This window comes from Natrix helvetica, assembly GCF_964273705.1.
Source record: "Natrix helvetica genome assembly, chromosome: 13".
In the NCBI taxonomy this organism is placed as follows: Eukaryota; Metazoa; Chordata; class Lepidosauria; order Squamata; family Natricidae; genus Natrix; species Natrix helvetica.
Window position 1 is genome coordinate 5,624,259 of NC_138557.1, and position 16,945 is coordinate 5,641,203.

Here is a 16,945-nt window from a genome sequence, read left to right on the forward strand (position 1 = left end):
CAAACACAATCGAGTTTGACAGCTGTGATTGTGAGGATAGAATTCCTTCCCCTTTTTATATACGGATAGTGCAATGTATATAGAAAATGGATGTGGCCACAGTTGCTATCTTAGTCATCCCTGCGTTTGGACGTCATCCCTCTTCCCTGGATTGCAACTACTAGCACAGGTGGCCATTTCGAGCGTGACGAGCTTTTCTTTATCGTGATTGTTAATTGAGTAACTTTCCTATAGCAATGCACAACAGGGCTACCTGGACAAAATGGTGGAGAACTCAAACGGGTGTGTGTGTGTGTTAGAATGTTATTTATTTATTTATTATGACATTTATATTGCCGCCTTTTGGCCCATGGCGACTCAAGGCAGCTTACTGAATGTTAAAACGACTTCTAAAAACAGTAAAACTAATTTAAAAAATCAAATAAATTAACATAATAAAATCACACGCACCCCAACCTCCCGCCCCAGCCGATCACACAAGCCATTTCATGGGTTCCATCCCACTCTGGGCTCCCCAGGTCTGCTGGCAGAATCAGATGTTCAGCACCCTCCGGAAGAGTGTCAGAGTGGGGGCCGTTCTAATCCCTGGGGGAGGGGGATGATGTTCCAGAGAGAGGGAGCCACAATGGAGAAGGCCCTTCTTCTGGATCCCACCAGGGGTATTTCCCTTGGAGATGGGACCCACAGCATTCCCTGCCTCCCCGCTCTGATGGGTCAGGTAGTTGTGACCGGCAAGAGACGCTTCCTCAGATCACCTGGTCCCAAGCCATGAAGGGCTTTAAAGGTGACAACCAGAACCTAGAATTACACCCGGAAGCAAATTGGCAACCAATGCAGCAGGAGAGGTGAAACGTGCACACCAGGGTATGGACAAAACCCCGAATTCAATGCGGGTTGCTTTTCGAAAGGAAGGAAGATGAGAAGAAGATGAAAATGTTCGTTTATGGTTTAAATATTTATGATTTTGGTCCTGGGGTGAGTTCCGGCTGCTGGTACTGCTGGTTTGCTCAGGGACGTGCTTTTCGCGTGCTTGATGCATTCGATGCACGGATGCACAGTACCATAAAAAATTCTGCGTATGCAGATAATACAATACAATACAATAGTAGAGTTGGAAGGGACCTTGGAGGCCTTCTAGTCCAACATTTTCATTCATTTCATTTATTCGATTTATAAACCACCCCCTCCCCCTGCCTAGGCAGGAAACCCTATACCGTTTCAGACAGATGGCTATCCAACATCTTCTTAAAGACTTCCAGTGTTGGGGCATTCACAACTTCTGGAGGCAAGCTGTTCCACTGATTAATTGTTCTATAATAAGATAAGAAAAAAACAGTACTACCTACTCGTCGGCCAAACCGGTCCGAATCGGTAGGAACCCACCTCTGTTTTGGTCTCTTGGGCACGGCTATGTCGAAGGATTGACCCTGGGGCACCAATTTTTAAAGCTAGGTTAATCTAACCATAGGCCAGTTGGTGGTGACGGGAGCTAGGAGAGGGATGAAGAGAAGAGGCACACACGAAGGGGGAAAAAAGGATTAAATCAAAATTATTTGCCAGCAGAACTCTTCTGCAACGTTTATTGGCACCGAAAGGGTCATGGCATTTGAAATGTTATCTCCTCTTGCCAAAAGAAAAGTGGTGATGGAGCAGTTGATTTATTCTTCCCTTTTAATCAAGGAGATTTATAATTGTAGGGTGTCACACCAGCAGAATGTCAAAACATGCATTTTTTTGTTTCTTGAAGGTAAAGGTTCGCCTCGCACATATGTGTGTCATTCCCGACTCTAGGGGGCGGTGCTCATCTCTGTTTCAAAGCCGAAGAGCCAGCGCTGTCCAAAGACGTCTCTGGGGTTATGTGGCCGGCGTAACTCAACACCGAAGGCGCAAGGAACGCTGTTACCTTCCCAACAAAGGTGGTTCCTTTTTTTCTACTTGCATTTTTCACGTGCTTTCGAACTGCTAGGTTGGCAGAAGCTGGCACAAGTCACGGGAGCTCACTCCGTTATGCGGCGCTAGGGATTCGAACCGCCGAACTACCGATCTTTCTGATCGACAAGCTCAGCATCTTAGCCGCTGAGCCACCACGAGCAAGCCCCAAATACAGAAGATGATGGGAATTGTGGGAAATGAAGTTCCACCCCCCAAAAAAAACAGCTTCTGTTGACAACCTCTTTCACCTTCTAAAAGTGTTGACTCCATAAACAAGCTTATAAAAGTATAGTGATGTGAGCACCTTATTTTTATTGCGCTTGGCAAAGCTGGAAAGATTGTAAATCGATCCCAGATGAATAAGATCACCTAGGATCCATCATTTGGGGGGGTGGGGCGGTGAAGAAGAGAAGAGATGCTGTTGCGAGTTTGGGAGCGATGAGATTATTTTCCTGGTCACATAAAGAACGAGAAAAGTCTAAAGATCATTTACGTTTCTTTGTTTTCATTCTTGAATTCCCCTGGGATTGGAGGAAGATTTGCCAACCGGGATATTACAGCAGCGGCTTATGAAAAAATAAAATCAAACTTGTTTGCCGGGTCTGTTGAAAGAATGACAAGAGAGTAAGGTTTTAATAAAAAGACAATCGCTGGTGTAATTCACCCATATGATAATTCCACTTGATTCTGTCCAGGTGAGAATGAGGCACAGATAATCTTCAACTGACCCCACCCCAACCAACCCAGCCCACCCCATTATGTTCCAGGGAACTAAAGATAATCAGTTCTGAAATACTCAAATTTTTATTTCATGTCTGGATCCAGATTTTATTCATCAAGCCATTGTTTAAGCCAGGGATCCCCAACTTTTTGGACCTCAGGGATCACTAAATTCATAATTTTAAATCCCGCGGGCCACTAATATGAATCCAGCATGCCGCCCAGACTCCCAGTGACGGAATGGGTCGGTCCTTCAGGCACTTAGGTTGGCCGCCTGTTTCTGCAACTTTAAACACTTAAAGAGCCATTTGGACCCATTTCCCACAAAAAAACAAAACACCCCCCCCTCTCTCATCTCATCTCTTTTTCTCTCGCTCTCATCTCTCTCTCATCTCTTTCTATCTCTCTTTCTTTCTCTCTCTCATCTCTCCCTTTCTCTCTTTCTTTCTCTCTCTTATCTCTCTCTTCTCATCTCTCTTTATCTCTCTCTTCTCATCTTTCTCTCATCTCTTTCTCTCTCATTTCTCTCTCTTTCATCCCTCCCTCTTTCTCTTTCTTTCTCTCGCTCATCTCTCTCATCTTTCTTTCTCTCTCTCTCTCTCATCTCATCTCTCTTTCTCTCGCTCTCATCTTTCTCTCATCTCTCTCTCTCTCTTTCTCTCTCATCTCTCTTTCTCTCTCTCATCTCTCCCTTTCTCTCTCTCTCTCTCTCTCTCTCTCTCTCTCTCATCTCTCTCTCTCTCATCTCATCTCTCTCCTTCTCATCTCTCTCTCATCTCTTTCTCTCTCTCATCATTCTCTCTCTCATCTCTCTCTTCTGGTCGTAAGTCGAGGACTACTTGCATATATGGCCACGGTTGGTGTTTTTTGAAACTTTTCACAGATTTGGAGTCGATACCTTGCTGAAAAGTGCGCAACTGTTTAGCACGAAAGATCAACAAGCAAAACATATGTACATTCTACCTGGAAGCAATTGTATTAAGGGAGCCGGTTCTTCTCGTTTATGTTCTTTTTTTCTAAAAGCGATCTAGTAAAAAGGAAGATACAAAAAAAGATATGATTTGTGTTGATCTCCTCATTTTATCTTTACGGCATCGGACTTTCCTTTCACCACCAGATACATCCACAGCCAAGCATGCTTTTGGCTTTGGCCCAGCTGCTACACTCTTCCTGGTGCAACTACTAGCCCTCTGCTCTTCCCCATTAGCATACTGGACAACCTCCGACCTCAGGGACTCATCTTCCAGCATCATATCTTTCTGCCTTTTGGTATTGTCCATGGGGCTTTCATGGTGAAGATACTGGGGTGGGTTGCCATCTCCTTCTCCAGTGGATCACGTTTTGTCAGAGTTCTCTGTTATGACCTGTCCGTCTTGGGTGGCCCTGCATGTCATAGCTCATAGCTTCGTTGCAATGGATGGCTGTGAAAGTTGGACCATAAGGAAGGTTGAGCGCCAAAGAATGGAAGCACTCCATTGAACTCTGGTGCTGGAGAAGACTCCGAGTCCCTTGGATTGCAAGGCCACCCAACCGGTCAGTCCTAGAGGAGATCAACCCTGACTGCTCTGTAGAAGGCCAGATCCTGAAGAGTCCCTACGGGGAGAGGGGGCGGTCTATAAATTTAATAAACCTTAAACCTTAAGACTTTGGCCAACTAATGAGAAGGAAGAAGGACTCCCTGGAGAAGAGCCTCATGCTGGGAAAGATGGAGGGCAGAAGAAGAAGGGGACGGCAGAGAAGGAGGTGGCTGGATGGAGTCACCGAAGCAGTCGGCGTGAGCTTAAATGGACTCCGGGAGATGGTAGAGGACAGGAAGGCCTGGAGAAACGTTGTCCATGGGGTCGCGATGGGTCGGACAAGACTTCTAGACTAACAACAACCTAATTTTATGCAGCAGCAGTTACCCTGTGACCTTTCCCCCCCTCAAAATATAATTAAAGGAAGGCGAAAACCACTCCCCAAAGAACAAGCAACAAGCCACCAAACCCTTCAAATGAAGAAATAAGAATGAGGGAAATCAACAAGTCCAGAACCCAAATATTAGACATTCACCTAAATAGCTTCGCTTGCGTTAAATATTTCCTAGCTTTGTCTATTTCTTCAATAAGCTTCTTCAAATCATCACCTTCAAACAAAGGGAAAACAGGATCCTGGAGGGGAAAAAAAAAGCAAATGAACCAAGAATGCAAGTTTTGTTTCATTTGTTTAAGCACAGATCAATTGATCATTAAAGGAAAAAAAAGGTCGAAGTTCAAGCAACGTCCCTCTTCCCAGGAAGCAAGAAATCTGTCCTGTTAAATGTCCTTCGGCCCACGTGATTGGGAAAATATTAGACTATGCAGAATAGGTGAACCCTTGAAATCAAAGAGTAGGAACAATCTGATTATTACAATATATGGGAATTATTGTATCCATGGTTAGAGAATAAATATGAGAAAAGCTGAAGAGTGAAACAGAGAAAACTGTTTTAAGAAAGTTAAATAAGTTAAGAAGAGGATTGTTGTAGTATTAGGTATGGTATATATCAGGGGTGTCCAAACTTGGGAACTTTAAGACTTGTGGACTTCAACTCCCAGAATTCCCTAGCCATGCTGGCTGGGGAATTCTGGGAGTTGAAGTCCACAAGTCTTAAAGTTCCCAAGTCTGGACACCCCTGGTATATATTAATATTAGTATTAAGTGAAGAATAGATAAAATAGTAAATATGGCTGTAGTCTGTAATTGCTATTGTATAAAATATTTGCACAAAATATATGTCCACAAATAACACACCGTTTAATAGAAGGGGTTTGAATTAAAATTAAAATAAAAAATTTCTATTTAAAAAAATGTCCTTCTGCCCATATACAGGTAATCCTTGATTTATGACCTTACTACTTTATTTATTTACAGTCACAGACCAAAACACGACCACTACAAAAGAGACACAGCAGCCAGTCACCAAAAGCCCAACTAAGGGAGGTTACAGCTCTCTCCTCTAATGGTCACAGCTCTCAAGAAAAACCTGGAAACCTGAGAGGTGATGTACGAGGAGACATCCCCAAGGCAATGCACAAGCAAATCACAGCCATCAGGTCCAGGAGGGACGATTTCAGGAAGAGACAGTAACCTAGATCTGTCCGCGCTATACATAGGGCAAAATAGAAGGACATGCTCCGCTGTCTCAGCCTCGGCTCTGTCACAAGGGCACAGCTGCTTATTAATCAGGAGCCTCTTTTAACGACCATCCAGAAGTGCTGAGGGCAAGACATTGAAGCGAGCTAGGGAAAAAGCTCTTCTATACTTGGGAATGGTTAGGGTATAAAAATAGGAAGCCATCCTCAATCCATAGTTATTAACTTGGTTGAGAGTCAGGGGGGAGCAAGTTTTATTGGCTCTGGCTCGTAGATATTGTAAATCAATGCCCACAAGCCGTTGGACTATCCTAAATTGGGCATCCTTGAGGTCGTAGTTTCCCAAGGCATCCTCCGTGAAACCTAGCAGATGAAGTTTCTTCAGCGGCTCTTTCTCCCAGCGAGAAATATAGATAGACCTTACTTAATAATAATGACATTACTTAATAATCCGTTGACATTACATCAACATAAAGCACTTCCAGCCATCATAAAATATTGTCCTGCCCCCTGTTGGTCACATTTCAGGCCTCGACGATTGGCTCATACCTGCTTCTGGTTGCAGCATCATACGGTCATCGAAATTCTTTTTCTTTTTTTGCCAATTTTGGGTTAAAAAAAAAAACCCTTTGATTTGGGAGAATGGACTTCGCCACTACGACCATGTGATTCACACTTACGATGTGTGATTCGCTCAACGACTGCCATAAAGACGGTTGTAAAACCAGGGTCCAGTTAACATGGGTGCAATAACTTACAACCGTCATGGCTTACAAGGGAAATGCTGGCCCTGATTGCATCATAACTCGAGGACTACCTGTGAAGCTCTTATATCAGTGTTTCTCAACCTTGAAGTTGTGTGGACTTCAACTCCCACAATTTCCCAATCAGCAGGCCATCAAGATTGATAAACACAGATTGCAGTGACCTCATTGTAAAATTATTGGTTCCGAGTACCTCCTCATCTTTAAAACCTTGCGAAAGCAATTGGTACGCGGCCAACTGTCCGTCCGCATCGCCATGGCAACGATGGTAGCGTCCGCCGGTCTGGAAGGCGAGTTTCTTGAGAAAGTTGTTGGCCACTCTGTCGGAGACAACAAGGAGAACGTCCCAAACTGGGAGTCATTTCAGTTCGTTCCTCAACGTTAAGTTCTAAGGGCAGTGGTGGGATTCAGACGGTTCGCACCTATTCGGGAGAACCGGTTGTTAACTTTCTAAGCAGTTGGGAGAACCGGTTGTTGGAAGAAATCTCCTTTTGTTTTTTTCCCCCACTTTACAGGGCTAATCCTGTAAGAAAGGCAGGAAGGAAGGAAACATTCTGGTGTTGTTTCTAGCCTCATCTTTATCGCCCTGCTTACAGAAACTGCCTCTCCGGTTAACCCTCGTGACATTGTCACCGCTAAGGCGAAGCGCCCGTCGACCTGAGTGACGTTGAGTTGGCCACGCCCATACAGTCACATGACCACCGAGCCACGTCATTAGGGCAGAGAAAATGGTTGTTAAATTATTTGAAACCCACCACTGTCTAAAGGTCAGGAAGACTCAAGAGAAGTTGGCCACTTGCTAAATTGGCCATGGTGCAGAACCTTGCTCTCATGTTGACCCGGGGTTCAATTTTTGAAAAATCAAGTGTGAGTTACCCGTCCGTGCAATTGAAAGAAATGGTGTGGATGGTAACGGCTTGATTCTTCGTAACTGCTTCGATTTCTTGGAGAATTAAGCTGCAACTGGTGTCAGGTTTTCCATCGGTCAAAACGTACAGGGCTTCCACATTTTCCAGACTAAGTGCTCTCTGAAAAACGACAAGAAACACACCTTGAATTAAATCAGAGCTTAGGCACGGCAATCATCATCTTTTAAGGACTCCATAATCCCTGGAGGGATGGAGTCTGGGCAATTGAATGGAGCTAAGGTAAAAATAAAGGTTCCCCTCGCACATATGTGCTAGTCTTTCCTGACTCTAGGGGGCGGTGCTCATCTCTGTTTCAAAGCTGAAAAACCAGCGCAGTCCAAAGACATCTCCGTGGTCATGTGGCCGGCATGACTCGACACCGAAGGCGCACGGAACGCTGTTCCCTTCCCACCAAAGGTGGTTCCTATTTTTCTACTCGCATTTTTTACGTGCTTTCGAACTGCTAGGTTGGCAGAAGCTGGGACAAGTCACGGGAGCTCACTCTGTTATGCAGCGCTAGGGATTCGAACTGCCAACCTTTCTGATCGACATGCTCAGCTTCTTAGCCACTGAGCCACCTAGAGGTGGAGCTCTTATCTCACAATCAGGAGTCTGTGAGTTTGATCCTAGGTACAGGCAGATATTTCTCTCTCTGGGCACACTGAGAATATATCTGCTGAACAAAACTCCGCATTGACGACAGGAAGGGCAATCAGCCATTAAATCACTCTGCTAGCTCTATTCAAAAAACTCCCACTAAATATTCCCGCAAGATAGGATTGGAATCCAGAAAATCAATAGGAGATTATACGGTTTTGAAGGGGAAACCCATTCCCTATGCTGGGACCTTCAAACATGGCAGCTTTAAGACTTGTGGACTTCAACTCATCAAGGGTGGCTGAGGAACTCTGGGAGTTGAAGTCCACAAGTCTTAACGATGCCAAGGTTGGAGACCCCTGCTCTAGGCCATTGGCTCCAGGATTAACGGCAACACTACTCAACCGCAAAGCTTTCCGTTCAACTAAACCAACCCGTAAAGCCTTCAGAATGGATGTGCTCCCATGAGCCTGAAAGAGAGACACCCACTGGGCAGCGTCATGGCACGTCTCATCGCTGGCCTCCACAAGGCACTCCTGCCAAAGTTGGACCTCTTCTGCAAAGGCGATGAGGTTGAACCTGGAGAGAAAGCGAGATATCTATCAGCAAGCCACAATCAACATTGGCGAGGATCATATTGAGATGCTGCCGCACCACCCAGTTAGAGCTCTTATATCATCATCTTCTTCTTTTAACGATCCCATAATCCCTTGCGGGGTGGAGTCTGGGCACCTGAATGGAGCGGAGTGTTTACTGGCCAGATGCCGTCCCTGTCGCCAATGGGGAGTTTTCTTTCCAGCAGATATATTCTCATCGTGCCCAGAGAGAGAAATATCTGCCTCTACCTAGGATCAAACTCACAGCCTCCTGATTGTGAGGCAAGAGCTCTCCCTCTAGGCCACCGCACCACCCAGTAAGAGCTCTTATAGATCAACACAAAACAGAGAGCTGAATTCTGATCCCTTGGGAGAAATTTTTTGGGGGGGGAGCCTGCTTATGAGGACAACTTACCAGTCTGAGACTGGTTGTCCCTGGAATGAGGTAAGCTACTATCCCTGCAGCTTCCTTACTTGGTGGCCTTCTTCCTCAGCTGTTCCCAGATCAGGGAGGTGAGCTCTTTGGCAATCAGACTCAAGGAGTGCCCCATGGAACCAGACGTGTCGATGAGAATGCAAATGTTCGCTTCCAAGATGACCCCAAAGAATCGGCGGCTGCCTAAGGAAGAGAATTGTTTGCCCGTTGACACCCTTTCATCTTACTTAGCACGGGGTTTAATCTAAAGAATCGGGATAAAAGGGAGATGGTGGCCAGGAATCCCATCAAACCGAGCTTCTCCAGGCTGCTACCTTTGGGATATATGATGCCATCGTCTAGAACAGGGGTCGGCAACAGGCATGAAATGCGCACACATGCACAGAACCTTCTGCACATGCATAGAGCATCCGTGATGACGTTTGGACGGGTTCAATTCTGGAGCCAACCAGAAGTCCGGTTCCCCCACCATAGAGTCTCCTCCTGGTGCGGCGTCCTTTTTCCTCTACCTGTCCTAAACGAAATCCCTATCACTTGTGGAGCCGATTGGCGACAGGGAGCCACAGCCGAAGGATGAAAGAGCCACATGCAATTCCAGAGCTGTGGGTTGCTGACGCCTGATCTAGAATTCTCCATGCATGGTCAGGCCAAGGGTTAGGGAGGAGGGGAATAGACATAGTTGAGGTATTATGGTCAAAACAAAACACTTTCTCTTGGGAACCAAGGTCATTTCTGCAGGTGCTCGGAAGGAGGGGGACTGATGTCACCTGGCAACTGTACTGTATCCTGATTGGGCCATGTGGCTGGCTGTTTCGGGAAAGTGACAAACGTTCACTTTTAACTACGTGAAAACCGCAGGAATATTCAGAGTCGGTTTTCGCCCGCCTGTGCCAATATGACATATCCAATAAAGTTATTCTTTGAGGAATCTACCTGCCTCGGAGTTTTGCTTGCTATGGGTATGTTACTTGGAACCCTGACATGGAGCAAGTTTCTTGGACAGTGTCTGGAGCAAGGTGGGGTTATGGCATGACCCAAACCCCATCCTTATATTTTTGCCTCATGACGTGAGTTTCATCATAACGCCCCCCCCCTTCCCGCGCACTTGTTATGGGGCCTGAACTGATTCAAAGGAATTTGTTTCCCTCCCAACTTTGGGACCACGGGGGTCCAATTCTGAAAGCAAAGAGCATAGATAGCTCTAGCCAAGATGGTTAATCGTGGGGCTAGTCCTCAGTCGGATAGACAGACCCGAGAGAAGCCACTGTAGTCTTCGGACGTAGCATCGCAACACTCTCTCCATCTGCTCGATGTAGTCGTCCAAATCTTTGGGTTGAATCTGCAGGTGCTTCACCAACCCCTGGGAGACAAGATCACAAGATCTCAAGATGTCACTCTAAGAGTGGCCATGGCCAATGTAAGCTAGGCTAAGTAACCGAAGCCCTGTAGGTCTAAGACTATTTTTACTAGAAGGGCTGTTTGGGGCAGAATCTTGTACATATGAATGTGTCTCCGCCTCCCTCGTTTTATCTTTATGCAAATTAGGCTCATTTTCTCTTGTCTCTTTCTATCTATCATCTATGTTTGTTTCTATCTAGTCTATCTAGCTATTTCTGTCTATCTACCTAACTATGTAGTTACTATGTGTCTATCTAATTTGTCTATCATTTTTATCTGTCTGTCTTTCTGTCTGACTTTCTGTCCGTCTATTTCTCTATTTCTCTATCTATCTATCCATCCATCCATCCATCCATTTCACTTATCTATTTATCCACCCATCTCTCAGTCTTCTGCCTGCCTGCCTGTCTGTCTGTCTACCTGTCTCTATCTATCCCATCCCATCCCATCCATCCATCCATCCATCCATCCATTTCACTTATCTATCTATCCACCCATCTGTCAGTCTTCTGTCTGTCCATCCAACCATCCATCCATCCATCCATCCATCCATCCATCCATCCATCCATCCATCTATTCACTTATCTGTCTAGCTATTCACCCATCTGTAGTCTTCTATCTATCTATCTATCTATCTATCTATCTATCTATCTATCTATCTATCTATCATCTATCTATCTATCATCTGCCAGTTTTGGAAAAAACCATGACCCTTAAAAGCAGCCTATAAATAATAACAACGGCAAACAAAACAAAAAACAAAACCAAGAATGAACATCGAAGGCTAGTTACAGGTTGCCGAAATATTGCTATGATTACTTATATCGCAATCTTGGCTTGGGACCTCTGGGAATTGAAGTCCACACATCTTCAAGGGGCCAAGGCTGGGAAACACCACCGTGCACAATCAGGATTACCGAAGACACATGTCAGGTTCCCTCCAAAAGCACCAAAGAGGGTGGGGACTTACTTGCATTTCTACACTTGGGAAAATGTCGCAATATTTCGCCGAAACTTTCTTGTGCAACGATTCCACCCTCTCCTTCCGATGGACGCTGCCCGGTCCAAAAACGACAGTGGGCAAATCTAGCTTCAGCTTTTTCAGGCTCCATTTCCCGAGCCACTGTTGGGAGAGGAGACAAAAACTGGGAGGATTGTTGTGTGAATGGGGAAACGCACCGCAACTGAAGAAGCATTCAATGATTTAACCATCGTTCTGTTCAGGCAGCGTTTTTACGGACAATACATACTGTCTTGGTGGAGCAGATTTCTTCCTCGTTTGGCAATACCACCGAAGGAATCAAGCTTTTCCAGCTCTTTTTGAAAAGTGCCTCTGGAGGGGAAGAAAGTCAGGTTATTCTTGCTTCTGAAATACACCTGGTTGTTGTTGTTGTTGTTTTTGAAATCATCTCTTTAAATAGTCCTTCTTGGAAGGAGGGAAATATGAATTTACAAACGGCACATCTAGATTAGACGAACAGAGTTGGAAGGGACCTTGGAGGTCATCTACTCCAACCCCCTGCCCAAGCAGGAAACCCTACAGCATTTCTGACAGGTGGCAGTCCAGTCTCTTCTTGAAAGCTTCCAGTGATGAGCTCGCACAACTTTTGAAGGCAAGCTTTAACAGATGAACAGTGTTGGAAGGGATCTTGTGCCGGTATAACAGAGTTGGAAGCAAGGGACCTTGTAGGTCATCTAATCCAACCCCCTGTTTAAGCAGGAGACCCTATGCCATTTCTGACAGATGGCAGTCCAGTCTCTTCTTGAAAGCTTCCAGTGATGAAGCTCCTGAAGGCAACTTCTGTTCCATGGCTTCATTGTTCTCACCGTCAGAAAATTCCTCATTTCCAGGTTGAATCTCTCCTTGGTCAGTTTCCATCCATTATTCCTTGTCTGGCCTTCAGGTGCTTTGGAAAACAGCTTGACCCCCTCTCCTCTCTGTGGCAAATATTGGAAGACTGCTATCATGTCTCCCCTGGTCCTTCTCTTCACTAGACTAGCCATGCCCAGTTCCTGCAACCAACATCTAAATCTAAATCCAACCTAAATCTCTCAGACAGAAAAAAATACACCAATTCTGTAACCAAAGGGAAGGGAAAACAACCTGTTACGCACCTTAGGATGCTAAAAAGTTTTCAAACATCTCTGTGGGGGGAATAAAGAGTAATTTCCCCATTACCTGAAGACACTCACCTACGTTTTTGCGATCCAGCAAAGAGACTGATGTCACTGGCTGTTTCTTTGCCTTGGAGTTCAGTTTCCTTCTGGCCAGGAAAATCTCTTTTATGGGCTGAACTGTACAATAAATCAAATCATCATCAACTTCTTCATATAGAATCAGATTACCCCATCCCTTATGAAAAGAAGCACTAGGGATGACATGATAGCAAGATTCCAATATTTAAGGGGCTGCCACAAAGAAGGGGGAGTCAACCTATTCTCCAAAGCACCTGAGGGTAGAACAAGAAGCAATGGGTGGAAACTAATCAAGGAGAGAAGCAACTTAGAACTGAGGAGAAATTTCCTGACAGTTAGAATAATTAATCAGTGGAACAACTTGCCTCCAGAAGTTGTGAATGCCCCAACACTGGAAGTCTTTAAGAAGAGATTGGATAAACATTTGTCTGAAGTGGTGTAGGCTTTCCTGCCTAAGCAGGGGGTTGGACTAGAAGACCTCCAAGGTCCCTTCCAACTATTCTCTTCTCTTCCATTCTAATTCAACTCTACTCTACTCGCTGGACACGGCTGGCATCCCGAATAGGATTAATTCATCCTTTTTCTTCTTTTGTTCCCCTCTGTATTTATTTTTTTTTCTTTTAGCCTGCCAGCCAGATGTGTGTATAATCTGTTGCTATTTTAAGACTCTGATAAGATCATTTGGGTGAGTCCCATCCTATAAAAGGAAAAGGGAGGGATATCAGATCGCTTAGCAGCCCTCCCAGTCCCAATCCTGAAAGGGGTCTGGAGACTATGTTACGTTGCGGAGGGGGGGGGAGTATTAAACACATGACTGTATTTTAACTACTGGCAAACAGACGGATAGGTAAATAGAGAACACACGCTCTTGTTCACCTGATCCTGTAAAGTTGGAGTCATCCAGTCCTCTAAGCCAGGTGAGTCCAACTTTGCCAACTTTAAGATGCAGGGACTTCAAGTCCCAGAATGCTCCAGCCAACATGAACCCTAACTTTAAAATACAGTTGATTTATATCAGGTGTATGTATCCAAGCTTGGCCACTTTAAGGCTCATGGATTTCAACTTCCAGAATTCCCCAGCCAGCAAGTATTCTGGAAGCTGAAGCCTACAGATCTTGAAGTTGACAAGCATGGACATCCAAGCTACTCCAAGGTATAGTGTAAATTCTAAAGTGCGTATTCTAAAGTGGGTATAATCAAGGCTACGGTTTTCCCAGTTGCAATGAGTGGCTCTGAAAGTTGGACCATAAAGGAAGGCTGAGTGCCAAAGAACGGAGGCCTTTGAACGATGGTGCTGGAGAAGACTCCTGCATTGAGTCCCTTGGACTGCAAGGCGATCCAACCGGTCAGTCCTAGAGGAGATCAACCCTGACTGCTCTTTAGAAGGCCAGATCCTGAAGAGGAAACTCAAAGACTTTGGCCACCTGATGAGAAGGAAGAAGGACTCCCTGGAGAAGAGCCTCATGCTGGGAACGATGGAGGGCAAAAGAAGAAGAAGGGGACGGCAGAGAAGGAGGTGGCTGGATGGAGTCACTGAAGCAGTCGGCGTGAGCTTAAATGGACTCCAGAGGATGACAGAGGACAGGAAGGCCTGGAGGAACGTTGTCCATGGGGTTGCGATGGGTCAGACACGACTTTGCAACTAACAACAACAATTCTAAGGCAAATCGAAGCAAGTCGTATTATGACTTAAATTAACCATGGCAACTTCAACGTAGATGGGCATCAGCTGACTGTGGGGCTTAAATATGACTTGAGTTATGGAAACACCCTTCTTTATCCCATGTAGTGGTCAGTTCACTTCTACACACCTGGTGGGATTTCCGCCTTGCTACTCGGAGGTCGCCACGAAAGGGCTTTGGGGCTACCGATCCTCTCGCCATCTTGGTGCTGTCCTCGGAAACCATAAAGAGAAGGAGGACAGATAAGAAAACCTCTTGTTTATGGAGTTTCTCATTCATCCAGGTCACGGCTCTCCCGAAGGTCAATTGCATCATTAATCATCATCCCCTTTTAATGACCCCATAATCCCTTACGGGGTGGGGTCTCCCCCTCTAGGCTACCGCACCACCCAATTAGAAGCTCTTATATCATCATCTTCTTCTTTTAACAAGGCCATAATCCCTTGCAGGGTGGAGTCTGGGCACCTGAATGGAGCGGAGTGTTTACTGGCCGGATGCCCTTCCCTGTTGCCAATGGGGAGGTTTTTTTCCAGCAGATATATTCCCATCATGACCAGAGAGAGAAATATCTGCCTCTACCTAGCATGGAACTCCCAGCCTCCTGATTGCGAGGTGAGAGCTCCATCTCTAGGCCATTACACCACTCAATTACATTACTATTAATAATTTTTTTTTAAAAAAAATCTTGCATATTTTGGTTTCATCTTGTTCCTGCTCCAGCAATTTTCCTTCTCCGGCAATTTTACCAAAGGTTTTTTTTTTTTTTACTCAAAGACCAGAATTGGTAATTGGAAAATATCAAACAAAGGAAGGAATTTGATAATGTAGGATAGAGATCATTTCAAAATATCAGCACCAACTTACCATCCTGGCAAGGGTGAGGGCCGTCGGCTTTGGAAATGGTACTTTGGAAGATCTGGTCTTATTTTCCCCCTTCTTTAGGGATGAGAGGTCATCTGCTGTGGAAGATGACTGGTTCCTTGAAAGGTTTCCTGACTTCTGCCTTAAAGACTCCACTAACATGGCACACTAGAAACAAACCCACAATCCCAAAAACCATGGAGGTTTGCTTTAGAGTTCAGATTTCGTGGCAGAACCTTAACCCGTAGCTCCTAACGGGAACAAATTCAAAAGGAAATCAGTAGCAAATCTTTCCCATTTAAAGGGAGATTCGTAAAGTGTGTCCCTCTAACATCAAGGGCCGTGGGGGCGCAGTGGTTAGAATGCAGTACTGCAAGCTACTTTGCGTGCTGCCTGCCTGCAATTTGGCAGTTTGAATCTCACCAGGCTCAAAATTGACTCAGCTTTCCATCCTTCCGAGGTGGGTAAAATGAGGACCCAGATTGCTGGGGGCAAATAAGCAGACTCTGTAAACCGCTTAGAGAGGGCTGTAAAGCACTGTGAAGCGGTATATAAGTCTAAGGGCTATTGCTATTGCTAACCTGGGAACAGACCAGAGCAAAATTCGTAAATGAATTCCTGTTCTCCACACCAAAACCACCCATATAGACATTGGTACATTATCTCTCGGAGTATGAATTGTTGCTCTTCTTTAAATCTATTTCCATGGATGGGAAAGAATTGAGATTAAATAAATTAATGGGTTCTGAAGTCTGGGTCTACTGTAAATTGGGAAACATGCTTCTTGATCTTACTTTGGTATTTTATCACCCATTATGATAACCAGATTTCTGCGGCAAAAATCCCAACCACCACTAGAGGGCCACAAGGAGTGAGAGATTTCACGGTGCCTTTGCTGCCATCTTGTGGTCGTTTATATTTACCTAGCTCAAATCTAGTAAATCCTAGAAACTGACATGGGGAATGCAAGTTGACCTCAATGGTTGTGCAAAATGCTACATCCAGGTGATCAAACCACTGCATCCTCCTCGTGGTAAAGAGACATAGCTACCTTGTGTGAGTAATGAACTGCTTTCTCCATTTCTGATAGGATAAGGCTGATGTCATCACTTTCGTTGATACCTCGGTATCCGCAAGGCAAGGAGGAATTAAAAAAACAAAATATAAACTCCTAAGTTTTGAAATTTGATGCAATCCAATTTTTACAAAAATGGTTAAGAACACACAACCACACAGATACACATACACACAACACCTTTTGGGACATTTTAGAAGGCTACAATTTTTTTTGATGGAGGCTAAGAGAGATCAAATTCATGTAATCCTTGATATTTTACGAGAAATATTCGGACAGTGAGGAGGTCGGGGAGGAAGATGGGCCAGTCCTGGAGTCTGGGGAAGGCTCTGATGAGGGCTCTGTGTTGGAGGCAGAGAGGAGGGCTTGGCCATATGCCAGTTATCAGCTGCCTTCAGAGTCAGACATCAGTGAGGCAGACGAACAGCTGGAGCCTGTTCCCAGTGTGCGCATGTGCAGAGTTGCCAGATGAAGGGAAGAGCTAAAGAACAGGGGTCGACTTGGGAGTAAGGCCACAGGTGGATGATAAATGGCCCCTCCCAGAGGAAGGGCCACAAGAAACAGGAAGAAAGAGATCAACCCTTGAAGAAGGAAAGGTCTACCTCAGCAAGATTAAAGAGGTGACTATCTCCTCAAGAGGTCCAGAGACCACTTGAGAGGATTCCCA

At 45.2% G+C, this 16,945-nt stretch overlaps 1 protein-coding gene across 3 annotated transcripts in view; it reads right to left on the reverse strand.

Moving 5' to 3' along the window:
* Positions 1-1,355: 1,355 nt before the first annotated feature.
* The window catches only part of VWA3A (von Willebrand factor A domain containing 3A), a 32,522-nt gene continuing 16,932 nt past the window's right edge, over positions 1,356-16,945 (reverse strand). The window contains exons 20-33 of one of the 3 annotated variants that reach the window (XM_081965690.1): positions 16,255-16,325; positions 15,207-15,371; positions 14,472-14,550; positions 12,658-12,759; positions 11,715-11,797; positions 11,435-11,587; positions 10,318-10,426; positions 9,105-9,249; positions 8,469-8,613; positions 7,406-7,557; positions 6,723-6,849; positions 4,705-4,802; positions 3,616-3,679; positions 1,356-2,534 (exon numbers count right to left, since the gene is read on the reverse strand). In XM_081965690.1, coding sequence (XP_081821816.1) covers positions 3,631-3,679; positions 4,705-4,802; positions 6,723-6,849; positions 7,406-7,557; positions 8,469-8,613; positions 9,105-9,249; positions 10,318-10,426; positions 11,435-11,587; positions 11,715-11,797; positions 12,658-12,759; positions 14,472-14,550; positions 15,207-15,371; positions 16,255-16,325 — 1,478 coding nt within the window. In that variant the 3' untranslated portion in view covers positions 1,356-2,534; positions 3,616-3,630. Of the gene's footprint in view, positions 2,535-3,615; positions 3,680-4,704; positions 4,803-6,722; positions 6,850-7,405; positions 7,558-8,468; positions 8,614-9,045; positions 9,250-10,317; positions 10,427-11,434; positions 11,588-11,714; positions 11,798-12,657; positions 12,760-14,471; positions 14,551-15,206; positions 15,372-16,254; positions 16,326-16,945 lie in introns of those variants that run through there. The other 2 variants (XR_014176423.1, XR_014176424.1) reach the window with 2 other exon arrangements.